At 40.1% G+C, this 16244-nt stretch overlaps 1 protein-coding gene across 2 annotated transcripts in view; it reads left to right on the top strand.

Annotated features, from left to right (window-relative positions):
* Positions 1-16244, top strand: part of bnc2 (basonuclin zinc finger protein 2) — a 187370-nt gene that overhangs the window by 5795 nt on the left and 165331 nt on the right. The window contains exon 3 of one of the 2 annotated variants that reach the window (XM_077604763.1): positions 20-159. In XM_077604763.1, the coding sequence (XP_077460889.1) occupies positions 121-159 (39 nt within the window). In that variant the 5' untranslated portion in view covers positions 20-120. Of the gene's footprint in view, positions 1-19; positions 160-1269; positions 1602-16244 lie in introns of those variants that run through there. The other variant, XM_077604764.1, reaches the window with a different exon arrangement.

Raw genomic sequence — 16244 nt, 5'->3', positions numbered from 1 at the left:
TTTGCCTCCTCCCAATCAGATTGGATTGGACGTCTATTGCCGTCAATGGCAGTTAGACATGACAACTCAATGCCAACTTTCCAAGTTGAAATGGCAATACCAGCTTGAATTGAATTTGAAATGGATTTGAAGCCTCTAGCATCAACGGACGTCAATAAGGTAAGGACCCTAAACCTTAATATAATCCAATGATATATTTCAAACATATATATATATATATATGTATATATAGTATATGCTTATGTTTACACGACTGAAAAATGTCTGCAGCTTTCTACATTTCTTTGAACATGTAAGAGTTTGATTGTTTATCTTATAAAGAGATGCTGTTTGTGACTAGCACCCTCTCGTGGTAAAGATGAGAATTGTTGACAGTGTGTAGTTCGTATTTAAGCTTCTTGTGTGGGCAATATTCAATTATATTTTCATAATTTGCTGCGGGACTATAAAAACTGGACAGTGGGCAGGTGTTGGCCCGCAGGCCATAGTTTGGACACCCCTGTCGTTTATCGATTTCCTCACCCATGTATCGTTAATTGTAATTGGGAGTGACCGAATATCCCTAATATCTTGTATTTTTTGCGACATTTTGGGCTAAATTTAAGTGCCTTCTACATAATATTGTTTTGAAATAATTGTGTATGAGAAAAAATAATATAATTTATATTTTAAAAAAACTAGAATTTATAAAAACAATAAGGTTGACATAGGATTTACCACCACGTTATTCCTTTTTTTAATATTGCGAATTTGTAAATACTAAAAATCAATACAAACCTTTTCTTTGCAAGTTGTAAACTAGGCAAAAACAGTTTTCCCTTTGTTGCCAAGTTATCAAAACCCATTAAGGCTGACACTTTACTCTTTTTATTACCTACATGTCACAATCTGCCACTTTTAAAGCCCAAGTACAAAAAATCCTGGATCCCCCAAAAATGCAACGATTTTTTTGGCGTATATTTCATGCCACTAATACGAAAAAGTGCACTTTTCATGGAGATGTTCATTCGTTCGGTGTCAAAGCATCCTTTGAAAAATGCTGACCCTCGTATGGATCTTCCCGTTTTTTGGGGGGGGGATGTTGATGCGTTTTGCACAAAGACGTCGTGACACAAAATCAACTTCAAGCGAGTACGTAAAAGTCCCAAAGAAACTCGTAGACACCTTCTGTGCAGGCTTGTCCATCCAGGGGAGTGTGCATGTGTTGGGGGGAGGCGTTTTTCTCTCCCCCCTCGCTCTCTCTCTTAGCTTTTCCTCAAGGTAGGACATACACTTTTCTCCTTGTCGACTGACTCATTTCAAGGCAAACGATAGGGACAAAGACGACTAGGAAGAAGGCGACGTAGTGAAAGCTCGGAAATCTTCGATTTTCCGAACCGAACACGAGCCGGTTCCGAAGATTGCCGAACCCCCCCTCCTCCTCCTCCTTTTTCGAATCACCTTCGAGTTTCAAGTTTTGCCGATTCCCGGTGTGTGTGCGCGACGAGGAGAAAGTTCCCCGCTTGAGGGCGAAAGCAGACTTTTGGAGTGCAGGGGGACGCCAAGTTTGTCAACCAGCTTTAGGAGTTCGCCAGTTCTACCAGATGCGACATGCAGCCATGGTAATGATCATTTTGATAGTTTTTGTTGGAAGGTTTAAAGCGGAGATTTAGGAATTGAGGCTGGGGTTTACGAGGGCTATTTGGTGGTAAGTGAACGCACCAGAGCTGATGAAGTTGCTATGGATTTGACTTGTTATTTTTACTACATGTATGAAAGTGACATTAGTCAATAAAAAAGAAGTAAAACGGCTTTTAGGAATACACGTGGTAAATGAAATACTTATTTTTAAATTGTAAACGCTTTAACGCATTAATTTAATTTGGTTGGCATTGGTGGCACTAGATGTCCAATCCATTCTGACAAAGAGAGGTTGGCAGCTGTTAAAATAAATTGGACAATGATCAATAGCCCTGAAAGATGAGCATTCACAGCCAGACCTCTGAGTTTAAATCAATTGGACTTTTATTCTTGTAAATCATGGGCAATGAGGTAAATAGAGTGAGATTTTTTTTAATAGTAGAAAAAAATAATCACATTCAATGATGATTAATAATAAAAAAAAAACATAAATGGACTAAACTTTTTTGGGCACTTTGTCCCAAAATGTAATTTCACGTACGTCGACAAGTCTTTTTAGAAGTCATATTTTCTTTCAATGACCAGAGATAGTCACTTGCCACAGTTAAATCAATATTTGTACATATACCATATCCTGAGCAGGAAGTAGTGGAAGGCACATTTTTATTTTGTAGCAGATTTCCCGATTATTTGAAGGCCCCAAATTCCTTGAGGCTTCATTTTTGTGTCATTTTGCATCATTTTTTGTTGTTGATCAAGTCCAGAAAAGTAACCATTCCTTTACCGGGAAGGCAAATAACATGCAACAAAAATACAATGTTGTTCTCTTATCAGGAAAGTCTTTGAGATCTGGCAACCCCCAAAAAAAACCTCACACATAACCACGTCCATGTCGTACATTTTAGCGGACAGCTCGTAGAAAGGTGGGAGCAGAAATAACGAAACAGTGCGAGATGAATGGCCCAACCCTTGAAAGCACCGCCAAAGAATCTTCACACATTCATCAATGAGCGTGTGTGTTGCACTGGATTTTTTGGCCTGACCCGCATGTGTGTGTCAAAAAAATGTTTTGGAGGTATTGCGCTGCCCGTAAAGAATGCCAATTTACATTCCAGGGGTGTCATTTCATGACTCCCACGCGCCGCTTGAACGGCCCCGGATGCCATTGACGGCGATAGGCACAGAAAGCTCCAATTCAGGTAGAATCCGACACCCCCCCCTGCCATAGTCGTCGACCCGGTCGTGATTCCACTGGAACTTGGGGAATCATGAGACGGGAGAGAAATGTCGGTCAGCCGGTTCAATAGTCTCCTGGACAGGTGGCCGGTGAAGATCCTCAGGGCCGCTCACCCTTAGAAAAGCTGCTAATGAAGAGAAAGGCTGCTTAGAGGTGCTCGGCGCCGACCCCATCAACCCTGCCCGGTACCCCCTGCCGCTTTGGCGCTGATTGCTGCCCGAGAGGAGAGCGCTCCATCTTGTCCGTTGGTTCCCGTGACTGCAGTATCCCTTTTGAAGTAGAAAGGCCGGAGGACTGATGACAGTCGGGGCTGCCACAAAGCATTATTTTTACGTTAATCGCTCTTCATTTTTTCGCTGGGAGTCGATTTAATAGGCGCCGATGTATGGGAATCACGGGAGCTAGGGTTATTTTTGCAGGGAATGTGTGTGGAGAAAAGTTGGACTGGGACTGTTTTGGAAGCATGTATGATGGGATTACCTAAGTAAGGAGGTATTTAAGAAATCAAATTTTGATTAATACAAAAAAAAAAAAATTAGTTTTCATAGAATGTGTGTAGTTTTAAGTCAAATAAATATTCACATTGAAAATTGAATACAAAATATAACCTTTTTTTTCCAGTTTTTCCCCTTTTAAAATTAATTACTTAAAAATATAAATAATATTTCCTGTTTTTTGCTTTTTATTATTCTAACTCTAATTATACAAGATTTTTTTAAAAATTCAAATAAATTAATTCTCAAAAATCAGGACCCTCCCACTTGACATGGATTGGACATCAAGCCCTGTCAATAGCGTACAATGATCACCAGTCTCTTTACTCACAATCAAATCTTAAATTACCGTATTTTCTCTCATACGCCATATTTGTTGCTAAAAAATGATGACTGAATCAAGGGTACGGCTTATACGCGCATAAATTAGCACGAAACTGCAAGGTGACAAGGACGAAATGCCATAATTCCAGGCAGTACGGTCATTTATTTCAAAATAGAGAAAAGATAAACAGATAAAAAGCTTAACAAAATTAATTTTGACATCAATGAATGAAATTCAAGAAGAATAAAACGTGAAAAACTCACTCACTTGGCGCCGCCATCTTACCTAGCGATGACAAATTAGACCGCTACGGACACACTTCCTGGTTGTACTGCTCACGGGACTTCCTTTTTGAATTTGTCTACCTGCAACCCAACAATCGATTGATACAGTATACCAGAAATACCACGTGCCATGATTTTTCTTAAGATTTTCCCCTTCAAAGTGACACATTTTTACTCCCTATCAAAACCATGAATATGGAGGTGAAAATTGTGAATCAAGGTGCGGCTTATACGAGAGAAATTGTCAAATTCAACCATTTTAAGGCCATTTTCAGTGTACGGCTTATACGCGAAGGCGGCTTATATGCGAGAAAATACGTTTTTTGAATTGCCCCACCCCCTTAAATACATTCTTTCGGTATCGGCAGATTCTCCAAATCAGGTGACTCGCACTCCCGTGCAAAAATATGGACATCCCTAGCATGGGTGAACACCAAGTATGCGAGACACGCGAGAGGAAGGGGGGGTGAGAACACATTTATTTTAGAGGAACTTTATCCAGACGGGGATTTCAAAGCAACATTCTTGCGGCATATTTATCCGGCCAGGGGAAGGGTCGCCACACGGCCCACGCCATTTGGCCCCAATAATGTCTCAGGTGGCCCACGGTGCGACAGAAAAGGTAATATTGTTTGAAGGGAGCGGAGGGGGTGCCGAGGGTCGCACACCTGCGGAGGCTCCAGATGGGGGGAAAAAGAAAAATGTCGGAACAAGACACCGAGATCGGGAGTACTTAAAACAAATTGCGCGGCCGGGTTCCTAATTTTAAAAAAGCACGGGGCGAGACGTTAATAATCCGAAATAATAAACACCTAATAGATCTATTCAGACTCGGCGATACCTCGGTAGGAATGCAATCCTCGCGCCTCACTTAAGGTTTAATTTCCTGCGAATACATTTGAAAAGTCTCGGCTACCTTAAATAAACAGCGCAGGCCGATCGGGCGGCTTAACGGCTGTTATGACAGAAGCGTTTAGTGTGTTTTTACTTTTGCCGTATCACAGAGATTTTTATCTGCGGGAGTTTTTAACTTGCTTGAAGATAGTCTTTGGCACTTACTGATGGCTGTCTTACATCTCAATTTAATCGGGATTGTGAGCGGTAAACCTGGGGGCGCCAAAAGCAAAATAATTTAGAGTGGGGGTGCTCATTAGCTCGATCGCTAAGGTACTACAGTGGTACCTCGACATACGAGCTTAATTCGTTCCGGGAGCGAATTATTTGCTCGGAATTTTCCTCGTATCTCTAGCATCTCGTAGGTAGAGCTGCTCGTATGTAGAGGTACCACAGTATTGGTAGAGTCAGATTTGATCCAGTTTGTTGGTTTCCTTCGGGCCTGAAGATTGTCTCATTTGTACCGCAACATTGTAATGTGCGCCCTTTTTTGACTCTTTTGTACGTATCTGACTCTTTTGTACGTATCTGACTCTTTGGTGTCTGACTCTCTTGTATCTGACTCTTGTATCTGACTCTTTTGTACGTATCTGACTCTTTGGTGTCTGACTCTCTTGTATCTGACTCTTGTATCTGACTCTTTTGTATCTGACTTAGTTCACAATCATTTGATTCAGATCAAGATCTTAAGTGTAGTCCCCAACATAAACGACCCGTCACAGCCGCTTGTTCAAGTCCTCGCTTTGATGTTGAACAGACGAAGGGATTTGTCGCATCTATATTCTTCATTCCGGCGCCCTTTGTTGGTAATAAGACGCATTTCAGCTGCCCTCCCTTTGACCTCCGTGCCGAGTGACAACCCCCCTGGAGGCTTAAAAAGTAGATCTTGGAGAGAAAAAGTCATCATCCCCCCTCTAAACTGTCCAACCCTACCCCTACCATGCCTGATTTTGCGATTTTCAAACTGGTGTACCTGGAGAAAACCCACACAGGCCCGGGGAGAACATGGAAACTCCACAGAGAAGAAACCCAATAGGATAAATGAATCAAAACAATCATTTATGATAGCCACAGAAGACATTGTAGACCTAGTTAAAAAAACTAAATACCAAAATGAAATAAAAAAGGACAGAAAAGCAGCAAAAACACAAAACGAGCAAGAGCTAACGGAGCTACCGCTACCGGTTGCCACTTGAGAGGCGCCATTTTGTTTGTACCACGACATTGCAGTACTCGGACGTTTGGTCGCCCGGACGTTTGGTCGCCCGGACGTTTGGTCGCCCGGACGTTTGGTCGCCCGGACGTCTGGTCGCCCGGACGTTTGGTCGCCCGGACGTTTGGTCGCCCGGACATTTGACAACATGACAGAGTTTACTGTTGAAACCAGCTCTCAAAATTATATTCAGGAGAGAGAGAGAGTTTAATATAAAAATTTCTAGTGTTGAAACCAGCTCTCAAAATGATATTCACCCGGGTGACCAAACGTCCAGGCGGCCAAACGTCCGGGCGACAAAACGTCCGGGCGCCCAAACGTCCGGTCACGGACATTGCAATGTGCACCCTTTTTTGATTCTTTTGTATCTGACTCATTTCACAATCATTTGATTCAGATCAGGATCTTAAGTGTAGTCCCTTCCCCAATTAAAATACCAGCCCTCTCACTTCACATAGTTTGGATGTCAATCACCATCAATGGGACGGTTTGACATCTCTATCTGTCAATGGTAGGGAATGCCAATTTACAACCGTGGGGGCTGCTTAAATTGGTTTTTATCAGCAGCTAATTAGCAGTTACCCTGTTTAAAACGAAAAAAAATCAGGACAGCATCTTAGCAACCTCGTCCAATCAGCACTGAAATTGCGTTTCAATGGTAATCCATACATTGCCCAGCAAAGCGTAATTCAAAGTGACGCCACGGAAGCTAAATGGCTCAACTGGGACATTGTCATTTACCTTTTACTTCCCCCACGGCCATGAGAGATGCTCAACGTCAAATCCGACAATTTAGATTCTCGATTTTTCTTTGCTGGTTGGGGACAAAAAAAAAACAAAAAAAGATCACCTGGGGGCATGCGGGGGGTGATTTGATTAAAAGTGAATCATTTGCCCCGGAGGTGTCTCTTCTGTTCCCTGCCGAAAAGCTGGCGTGAGAAATGTGATATGACAAGATAAGTGGTGGCTCATGAAAAATTCCTGAGGACCGAGACGTAGCATGTTGACTTTGGAATGGCTCGAGCCGACAAAGTAACTTTTCCTGCAAAAATGGCTCACTCCAGAATGTTCTCATTTACAAGCTGTTTATGTACCCAGCAAAAGGGGGGATAAAGTGTACCCCCTGTATTTCATTCCTCACATTCTCTTGTGGAATGCCCACCAATACTGTTATTGGCTACTGTGTCTTTAAATAAATCGATAGCGGTCGCCAAAAAGACAGACTGAATCATTTTAAAATGGATCGTTCCTTCATTTTAACCTAAATAAAATATATCTTTTTTTTAAATTAAAAATCAATAATTAAAAGATAAAAAACGGAAATATTTTGGTTGCCCCTTTTTAAGAAAAACCCTCACGTCAACATTTTTTTAAATAAAAAAAAACAGTGATATACATTTAAATGAAATTCTCAACTATATAAAAACTGACTTTATTAAAAGTCTTTAAACCTAAATAAAATACGTCTTTTTTAAAAATTAAAAATCAATAATTAGAAGATAAAAAACGGAAATATTTTGGTTGCCCCTTTTTAAGAAAAACCCTCACGTCAACACTTTTTTAAAATTAAAAAACAAACTGAAATACATTTAAATGAAATTCTCAACTACATAAAAACTGACTTTATTAAAAGATAAAAAACAGAAAAAATTTGGTGGCCCCTTTTTAAGAAAAACCCTCACGTCAACATTTTTTTAAATTAAAAAAACTGTGAAATACATTTAAATGAAATTCTCAACTATATAAAAACTGTCTTTATTAAAAGATAAAAAAAACTGAAATATTTTGGTTCCTCTTTTTAAGTAAAACCCTCACGTCAACATTTTTTTAAATAAAAAAAACCGTGAAATACATTTAAATGAAATTCTCAACTATATAAAAACTGACTTTATTAAAAGATAAAAAACTGAAATATTTTGGTTCCTCTTTTTAAGTAAAACCCTCACGTCAACATTTTTTAATTTAAAAAACTGAAATACATTTTAAATGAAATTCTCAACTATATAAAAAAATCGTGAACTGTGACTTTAAAAAAAATTAGACACCCGATTCATCTGAATTGTGAGAACTGATGTTTCCATGCCATTGACAGAGCGAGACGTCCAATCCATTTTGACTGGTCCCGACCAATCAGATTTAATATTGGCATTAATGCTGGTGTAACATAAATGAATCAGATTTAGAATTGAAAATCAATTGAATTTGGTTGTGATCTCATGTCATCTGACACTAAAAATGCTAACTGCTACCTAGCTAAGTTCCTCTTTTAACTAATACTAGCCATCTTGATTGTGATCCAGGTCCAAGTCCCAGCCCTGAAATGCTAAACAGGCTCGAAAAAACACTTTCTTTCGAAGTTCACAAGGTCGAAACCAACAATAGTTGGACCTTCATTAAAGCTGTCACATTTTTTTCTGTAATGCTCTTTTTAACCTTGATTTTTTTTCACTTAGAATTTGATTTCGCCTTTTTTCTGTCACATCTTTAATAGCTTGTTCATGCTTTTGTGTATTTTTACAAAAAAAAAGAGGATTGGCTCTCCTTGTCAATTTCAAGTCGGGGGGGTGTTAGACGTCAAGTCAGCGCTTTTATCCATTTAAGCCACTTACGGGGGACTCTTTGACATTCCTTTTCAAACCCCAGACAGGTTCTGGAGTGCATTACGAGACGTTCATGACAGTATTTTTCAATATGGCATTACGCGGTTGTGGCGCATGGAATAAAATCATATGTGACCTGAGATAGCAAAATGAGTCAGAAATGGCGAGATATTCTGCCATTCGAAAGCCAAAAAATGTTTCTCTAGGTAAGACCTTTCATGACACGGTTGCACAAAGACCTCTTTTATGTGTTCAAAGCTGTAAATCGCCCCAAATAAACATTGTGGCGTGTTGAAAAATGGCATTTTGTAAAAGATGCTTCGCCAGCATGTCAGAAAGATCGAAAAATTGTACATTTCTAAAACCGTTTTCGCAAGGATCCAAAAGGGAATTCCCAATTTAGGGCTATCAATCCATGTAGTATACATTTTTAATCATTCTACATTGGTTTTACATTCATTGGTGTTTGCCAGCCAACCGCAGAATTCGACAAAGTTGCTTCTTTAAAATTTCCCAAGTCCTGGTTGCCTCTTTAAAATGTCCCATGTCCGGGTTGCCACATCCAAATGTCCCATGTCCGGGTTGCCACATCCAAATTCCCCATGTCCGGGTTGCCACATCCAAATTCCCCATGTCCGGGTTGCCACATCCAAATTCCCCATGTCCGGGTTGCCACATCCAAATTCCCCATGTCCGGGTTGCCACATCCAAATTCCCCATGTCCGGGTTGCCACATCCAAATTCCCCATGTCCGGGTTGCCACATCCAAATTCCCCATGTCCGGGTTGCCACATCCAAATTCCCCATGTCCGGGTTGCCACATCCAAATTCCCCATGTCCGGGTTGCCACATCCAAATTCCCCATGTCCGGGTTGCCACATCCAAATGTCCCACGCCCGGGTTGCCACATCCAAATGTCCCATGCCCGGGTTCCGACTTCAATAAGTTTTGGCCCCCTTTTTCTTATTCAGTGACTCCAATCATCTTCCGATTACACTGCGATTCTTTTTTTCTTTTTTATATGTCGACTCGCATTTGCCTAAATTGAGTTACAAGCGCAACAGATAAAGGTGGCACTCCTTGGGGGAGTGCGTTGGTTTTTAGGCGGCCGTGGTGTTGTGGCGTCAGCCATGTTTTTGGAGTCGCGGGGGGAATTCTGCTGACAGGTAGCATGTCGGCTGGCGGGGGGACAGTGGCCCTTTTGAGGTGGACACAAGAGACAAGTCTCCCTCGGCGGCAGGCGGGGAGAAATAGGGCCCCTTTCATGTGACTCCGCATTCCGCCGAAGCAGGCGCAGGCACAAGACGGAACATGCGTCTGAAGGGAGGTCCGCCCTCCGCCCTGCGCCCCCCCCCCGCTTGCGCCGCTGCACGATGACCTTAACGTTTAAGGACCCCGTGTTGGAATTTCTTCTGGCCATCTGTGTCAACGTATGCGGCATGGCATGCGCACATCTGCTTGAAACATTTCTAGGCGGCGTTCTCATGAGATTTGAGCAGGAAATGCTAGTCCAAGGTGAACCGGGCATCTCCTTTTATTGGTGGGGGACTACTAGTCATGGCTAAGAACAGATAGATAGATATGTTAAATGAATGATCTGCATGGTCTTTACTTTGTATATTCCTGAAAACAGTTAACTCATCAACCTAAATTGCCTAAAATACCAGCAATTAAAAAAGCCGAGCGACCTGGAAACCAAACAACAAATAAAAAACAGCATAGTGACACACCAAACAACCAATAAATGGATAAAAAAAAACAACCAGAACAGCAATCCAACCAATAAATCAACCAAAATACAACAAGGTAGCTAAAAAAACAATAATAATAGTCAACCGAAATTCAACAAAGTAGCTAAAAACCAATAATATTAGTCAACTAAAACCAACTAAGCAACCTCCTAAACCAAACAAATAACCCTTCAAAAATCTAAGATACCAGAAAGCAACCAACTAAATCACACAGGCCAACCGAGAAACAAACCGAATAAAAAACCCCACCTAAAAACAACCAAGCCGCCAACAAAACCAATCATGCAACCCTCCTAAAACAAACACGTAAGCCTCTAAAACAACTAAAAAAGCAACCAAGCAACTAACCAAAACCAACCACTCTCCTAACCAAGCAACTGTAAACCAAAACCAACCAAGAAAGCCATCAATTGAGCAAACAAAAAACCCTAAAACATAGCCAACCATCCAAGCCACTCACCACAAAATCAACCACTCAAAACCAACAAACCAATCAACCAACTAACCAACAAGCAAAACAAGAGACCAACCAACCAACCAACAAAATAATCCAGAAATGGTCCAAAACCAACCAACCAAGCAATCGGCGCAATACCCAAATCTGAACTCAAACCCACGACAATCCGTTCCAGAGATATGAGGACACGATCCTCTTAAATTCTCTGGAGTAGGGTCTCAATCTTGTCTCCTAAGGGCCCCCCAAGTGAAGCCCCGCACACACCCACACAAATTCCCTCCTCTTCCATGTTTCTTTATTGTACCTCCTGTCACTTTGTCCTATTCATTTAACCTTTCATTAGAGCCAGCAGACAGTCTACACAGCTTCAGGAACAATGCCAAAAAGCCCCACTGTCACAGTTATTAGATTCCTCTGGCCTCCTTCTACCCCGGCAACTCAATATGAAGAGAGCGACGGCCCTCCGGACACAGCGGTTAAGGCAGGGGGGGGTTGTGTTTGTTTGAGGACCCAGATCAGTGTAGTACATTTTGGCAGCGTAGCGGTAGTTGTTTGACTTTGACCGTCAGCCACGTAAGGTCCGTGTGAGCGCTACCGCGGCATCTGGCGACGAGCGAGGCCATTGTTTTGCATCTGAACGCAGTGTATCGTTACTGATTACGCCCTTTTTTATGATGTTAAGTTTGGCTTTTGGTTAAACATAGAAGACTTTCCATCTTTCTTCTTCGGGGCCATAATATTAAAAAAAAGGCAATGACACTCCTAGATGGACCGGCTAAGCCAAGGATTCGCGGGCCGCATTAACGTCAACTCGATTTTATGTGGGCCGGACCATTTTAGATATAATATTTAGATTTTTTTATTATAAATGGATTAAAAGAACTGGATCAAAAGCCCTAACTATTCATTTTTTATAGATCTAAAACCATTTTTATTTTAGCTTTTTTTTCTTAGTAAAGGAAAATCTCTTTTAATCATTATGTTCCATATTAAAGTGGAAAACTGAAATACATATTTTTAAATTTTACAAAATGGTTTTTGAACTAAAAACACAAAAATGGATTAAAAAAATTACAATTATTGATTCAAAAGGGGGAATATCAGGAAATGTAATATACATCTATACTCTTCATTTTAATTTGATCCTAAAACAGAAAGTCGGCACTCATGATTTACTCTCTCGGGCCGCACAAAATGCTGCGGCGGGCCAGATTTGGCCCCCGGGCCGCCACTTTGACACGTGTCCTAGATGGACCGGCTAAGCCATGGGTGTCCAAATCGATTCTCAAAGACCCCAGTAGATGCAGGTTGTCTTTCTACACAATGAACAGAATATTTTTTTTACCAATCTGGCATCTTCAGTGTCATTGGTTGATTGGCTGTCAATTGCTCGCCTTATTAATGATTGCAATTTGCCTTATTAAGCGATTAAAAAAAAAAACATACAAATGGAATGCGGCACATATTTACTCACATAGAATGCAGTTAAGTCTAAATGTGGACGGGGTGCCCAAAAAGTATGCACTGAATTCAATATTTTGCAGTTGTCGCTGTCTGGGTACATTGCTTGCTGATGTGCTATATTTATATAGTGAAATACGCATACCAATCAATCAAATCAAAAGCCTTTATTGTCATCATACACAGCTGCTTATAACGAAATTGGTGGTTTTACTCCACAAAGTGCGTTTTCCCAGTTAAAAAAACATACATAAGTAATATAAAAGTATAAAAAGTCACATCCTGGTGAGGTAAATTCTAAAATATTGCACAATCTAACATACCATGTTTAAAGCATGACTATTCGCAGTCGACGATGACGTTTTGGTCGGCGACCAGTCACCGGGACGACCCGAATTAGAGCCGAAATGGGTATAACGAGATCGGTTCTACAACAAAACGATCTTAAAAAATCCTGTACAAAAGTTGTTATATGGCGTACACAATGTGAAATGATCAAAAAACGCATAAAATACGGGAAAGGAGGAGTCCTTGTGCTAATATTGGACACGCCCACCCCCAGCTCCGCCCATTTCCGTCCGTCTGTCAATAACGTGTCTCTTTCTGTGAGCGTTGCGAGTCTTCCCGTTGCTGGAGCAGCTGTAAAAATGCTTAGGGCCCTTTTATGGCGAAGAAAAATAACACGGTGGTCTCGTATTTTGATTGAAGAAAAGCCACATGACTGTTTCCGCGCCCGTCTGAGCTTCTTTGTGTCGGAAGAATTCCATTGCAAATGACGTGAAAAAAACGGGGCTTTTCTCATTGGATGTTTCAATGAGGAGGTTTTCATCTCCACCTGTTGTCGCTGGCTCTTCTAACCAATTAGCTTGGCTTGGCCACCTGCATTTCTCGTCCAGGTGTTCTACACTTAGTTTGGTATTTAGCTATGTGGGTTTTTCTTTTCTTTTCGATTTTTGTCACCTTGTTTTCTTGCTTATTTTTGGTAGGATTTGTAGATACTTCTTGTACACAATTGCCAAAATTCTTTTAATTAAAAAATATGAATATTTATTTTTCCGCTATTAAATTAGAAGCAAAAATAAACCTGATTTTTTTTTTTTTCAATTTGTTTAAAAGCAAGCATTGAATTAACAGATGAGGAAAAAGGTCAACCTACTTTTTTGTTTGTGTTTATTTTCAATTTGTTTAAAAGCAAGCATTACATTATCAGACAACAAAAAATACCAACATACACCTAGCATTTTTTAATAATAATGGTCAAAATGATTGTTTTGATAACTCGCAACTGATTAAAAAAATATTTAAACTTTTTCATAGTTTGAATATTGATGTTAACTTTATTTACTTTAGGAGACCATGTTTAAAAACAAGTTTTGCAAACTTATTTTGGTGCTGTGGAACTAATTTGTAAAAAAAAAAAAATGGTTTTTTTTGTTGCTATGTTGAAATCACCTTTTTTTAAGATTACAATAATTTGTCCAAATTAGGGGAAAACATTTGCATATACTTTTTTCCCCTTCCTTAATACATGTCTTCGGTATCGGCAGAATCGCAAAATCAGGCGACGCTTCTAAAAAACATGGAATATTAAAAATGTGATTGGAAAAATCCTTTGATTAAAATGTTTTGTTTTCATGGTTTCGTCATGAAAAATTATCAGTGAGTAGTCGACTCTAATTGAAATAATTGCATCCGCTTTTGTCTCGACGGCGCGTTTGTTTCTCGGCTTGAAACAAATGAAGTGCTTCTTTCGAACGTGTACAAATCCAATCTTGACTGTAAAGTTGGACCCTTATTTTGAAGAGTGTTTCCCCTTCGCCTTGAAAAAGGGACAGACGGCATTTGCTCGTGCCCTTGCAAACTTGCTAGCGCTTGATTGTGCTCTTTGTTTGGCGGTCCTTGCATAGCTCCACTTCATTCTGCAAAGCAATTACAAGGAAGGCGACGCCAAAATACTTTTCAATCTTGGAAAAAAAAATCTCTTTTATTGTGGCGGTTGTCACTGGCGCGGTGATCAAGGTCCGTTTTGCTTCGCAAATCTTTTCAAAGTATTCCAAGGTTGCCGTTATTCACTTTTGGGAAGCCGAGATAGATTTGAATGTTTTGTGCCGTTTTAGGAAAGGGTTAAAATATTCCGGAATATTTATCAAATATATATTTTTTAACGGTTCGCCTATTCTAAGTGGATTTTTTTTCAGATTTGCATTCAAGCTTGCTGAGATTTTGATATTTCCTTAGTGGGTGTAAAAAGATTTTTCTATAGTTGCCATACTTTTATTCAATATTTTTTTAACGGTTTGTTTATTATAAGTGGATTTTTCGATATTTATCATGATAGGATACTTTTATTAAATAATGGATTAAATTTTTCCACTCTTCATCGTGACTATTTAATTCCTCAAAACATGGTGACGGCTGTTAGCTTCCCGTTAAAGCTAGCATAGCATTTTCCTACTGGTGTGGTATAATTCCGCTTCAGCTGTTTTTGTTGTTGTTCTCGTATTGTTGTATAGTTAAAAACACTTTAAAAAAATTAAGAAACAAAATCCTTGTAGAGCTTGAACACAGTGGAATCAACCCACGATCTCGGAACTGCGATGCGCGCATGCTAACCAAATATGGTGACGGCTGTTAGCTTCCCGTTACAGCTAGCGTAGCATTTTCTACCGGTGTGGCATAATGGCTATAATTACTATCGTTGTATAGTTAAAAACACTTAAATTAAAAAAAAAAAAAATCCTTGTAGAGCTTGAACACCGTGGACTCAACCCCCGATCTCAGAACTGCAATGCGCACATATTAACCACTTCACCACCGTGCCATGCCTTCCTAAAAACAATACCTCATACACAAAGCATTCATCTTAAACTATTGCTACTATAGTAAACTGGTTTCTTCCTTTTTTTCCATTTAAAAAAATCTATCTTCCCATTTGATCCAATGTAATGTAAATTCACTTTGCGGAATATATATTGGAAAGATAAGCTTGTCAAATTACGGCGTGGAAGAAAAGCGGATTAATAATGCCTTCCTGCTTTTTTTTTTTTGGTCCCTGTCCGTCTTCTTTTCTTTTTTTATCTGGACTCCGCCCCCCTCCCAGCATGGATCTTGTATTTATTAGCCTCTAAGTAATGACTTTGCTTTCTCTTTTGATAGACTGTTATTGCTCTAACTGGCCCGGGTCCCTATAGGTATTTGGAGGCTTTCCAGTTTTATTAGACAAAGGCCTCATTATTCAGGGCCGGCATTAAGAGGAGCATTAGATCCGTTTGCCCCCCAGTCACAAGTATCCAGTTGCGGCCAATTCATATTATAGCCGCCGTTCGCGTCCTATTTACAACGCAAACATCGTCCGGCGTCGGAGCCCACGTTAAATACGATTCCTAACGAGCTAGTCTTGCCAACGTGATGTTTTTTTATTTTTATTTTTTCAAGGAATGTCATATATCGGCACCAAAGCTGCCAACCTATGTCGACTAAATCGATATAAAATGTAAAAAAAATAAGTGTAGGACAATTTAGATCAAATGGTATTATGATGTTTTTACATTACCGTTTTTTCACGACTATAAGGCACACTTAAAAGTCTTTAATTTTCTCCAAAATAGACGGGGCGCCTTATAATCCAGTGCGCTTTATATATGGACCAATACTAAAATTGTTGTCACGATAAAATAAAATAAATCAGTCGATAGAGTATGACAGCAAGCACTCTAATTTGGTGCTCGCCGTCATTCCGGCTGGATTTACAAAAGAACTGCCGTATGTTTAAGCTGATGCATGTTTTGCCATGCCTGACTGCGTCTTTAAAAATGGTGCGTCCTGTGTGTGTGTGTAAAAAACAAATAGCACTTGTTACTGACACTGCGCCTTTAAATGCGATGTGCCATATAGTCGTGAAAATATGG

Source organism: Stigmatopora argus, chromosome 7 (genome assembly GCF_051989625.1).
Source record: "Stigmatopora argus isolate UIUO_Sarg chromosome 7, RoL_Sarg_1.0, whole genome shotgun sequence".
NCBI lineage: Eukaryota > Metazoa > Chordata > Actinopteri > Syngnathiformes > Syngnathidae > Stigmatopora > Stigmatopora argus.
The sequence above is the reverse complement of the archived record's forward strand: the minus strand, read 5'-3'. Positions and strand labels throughout refer to the sequence as shown.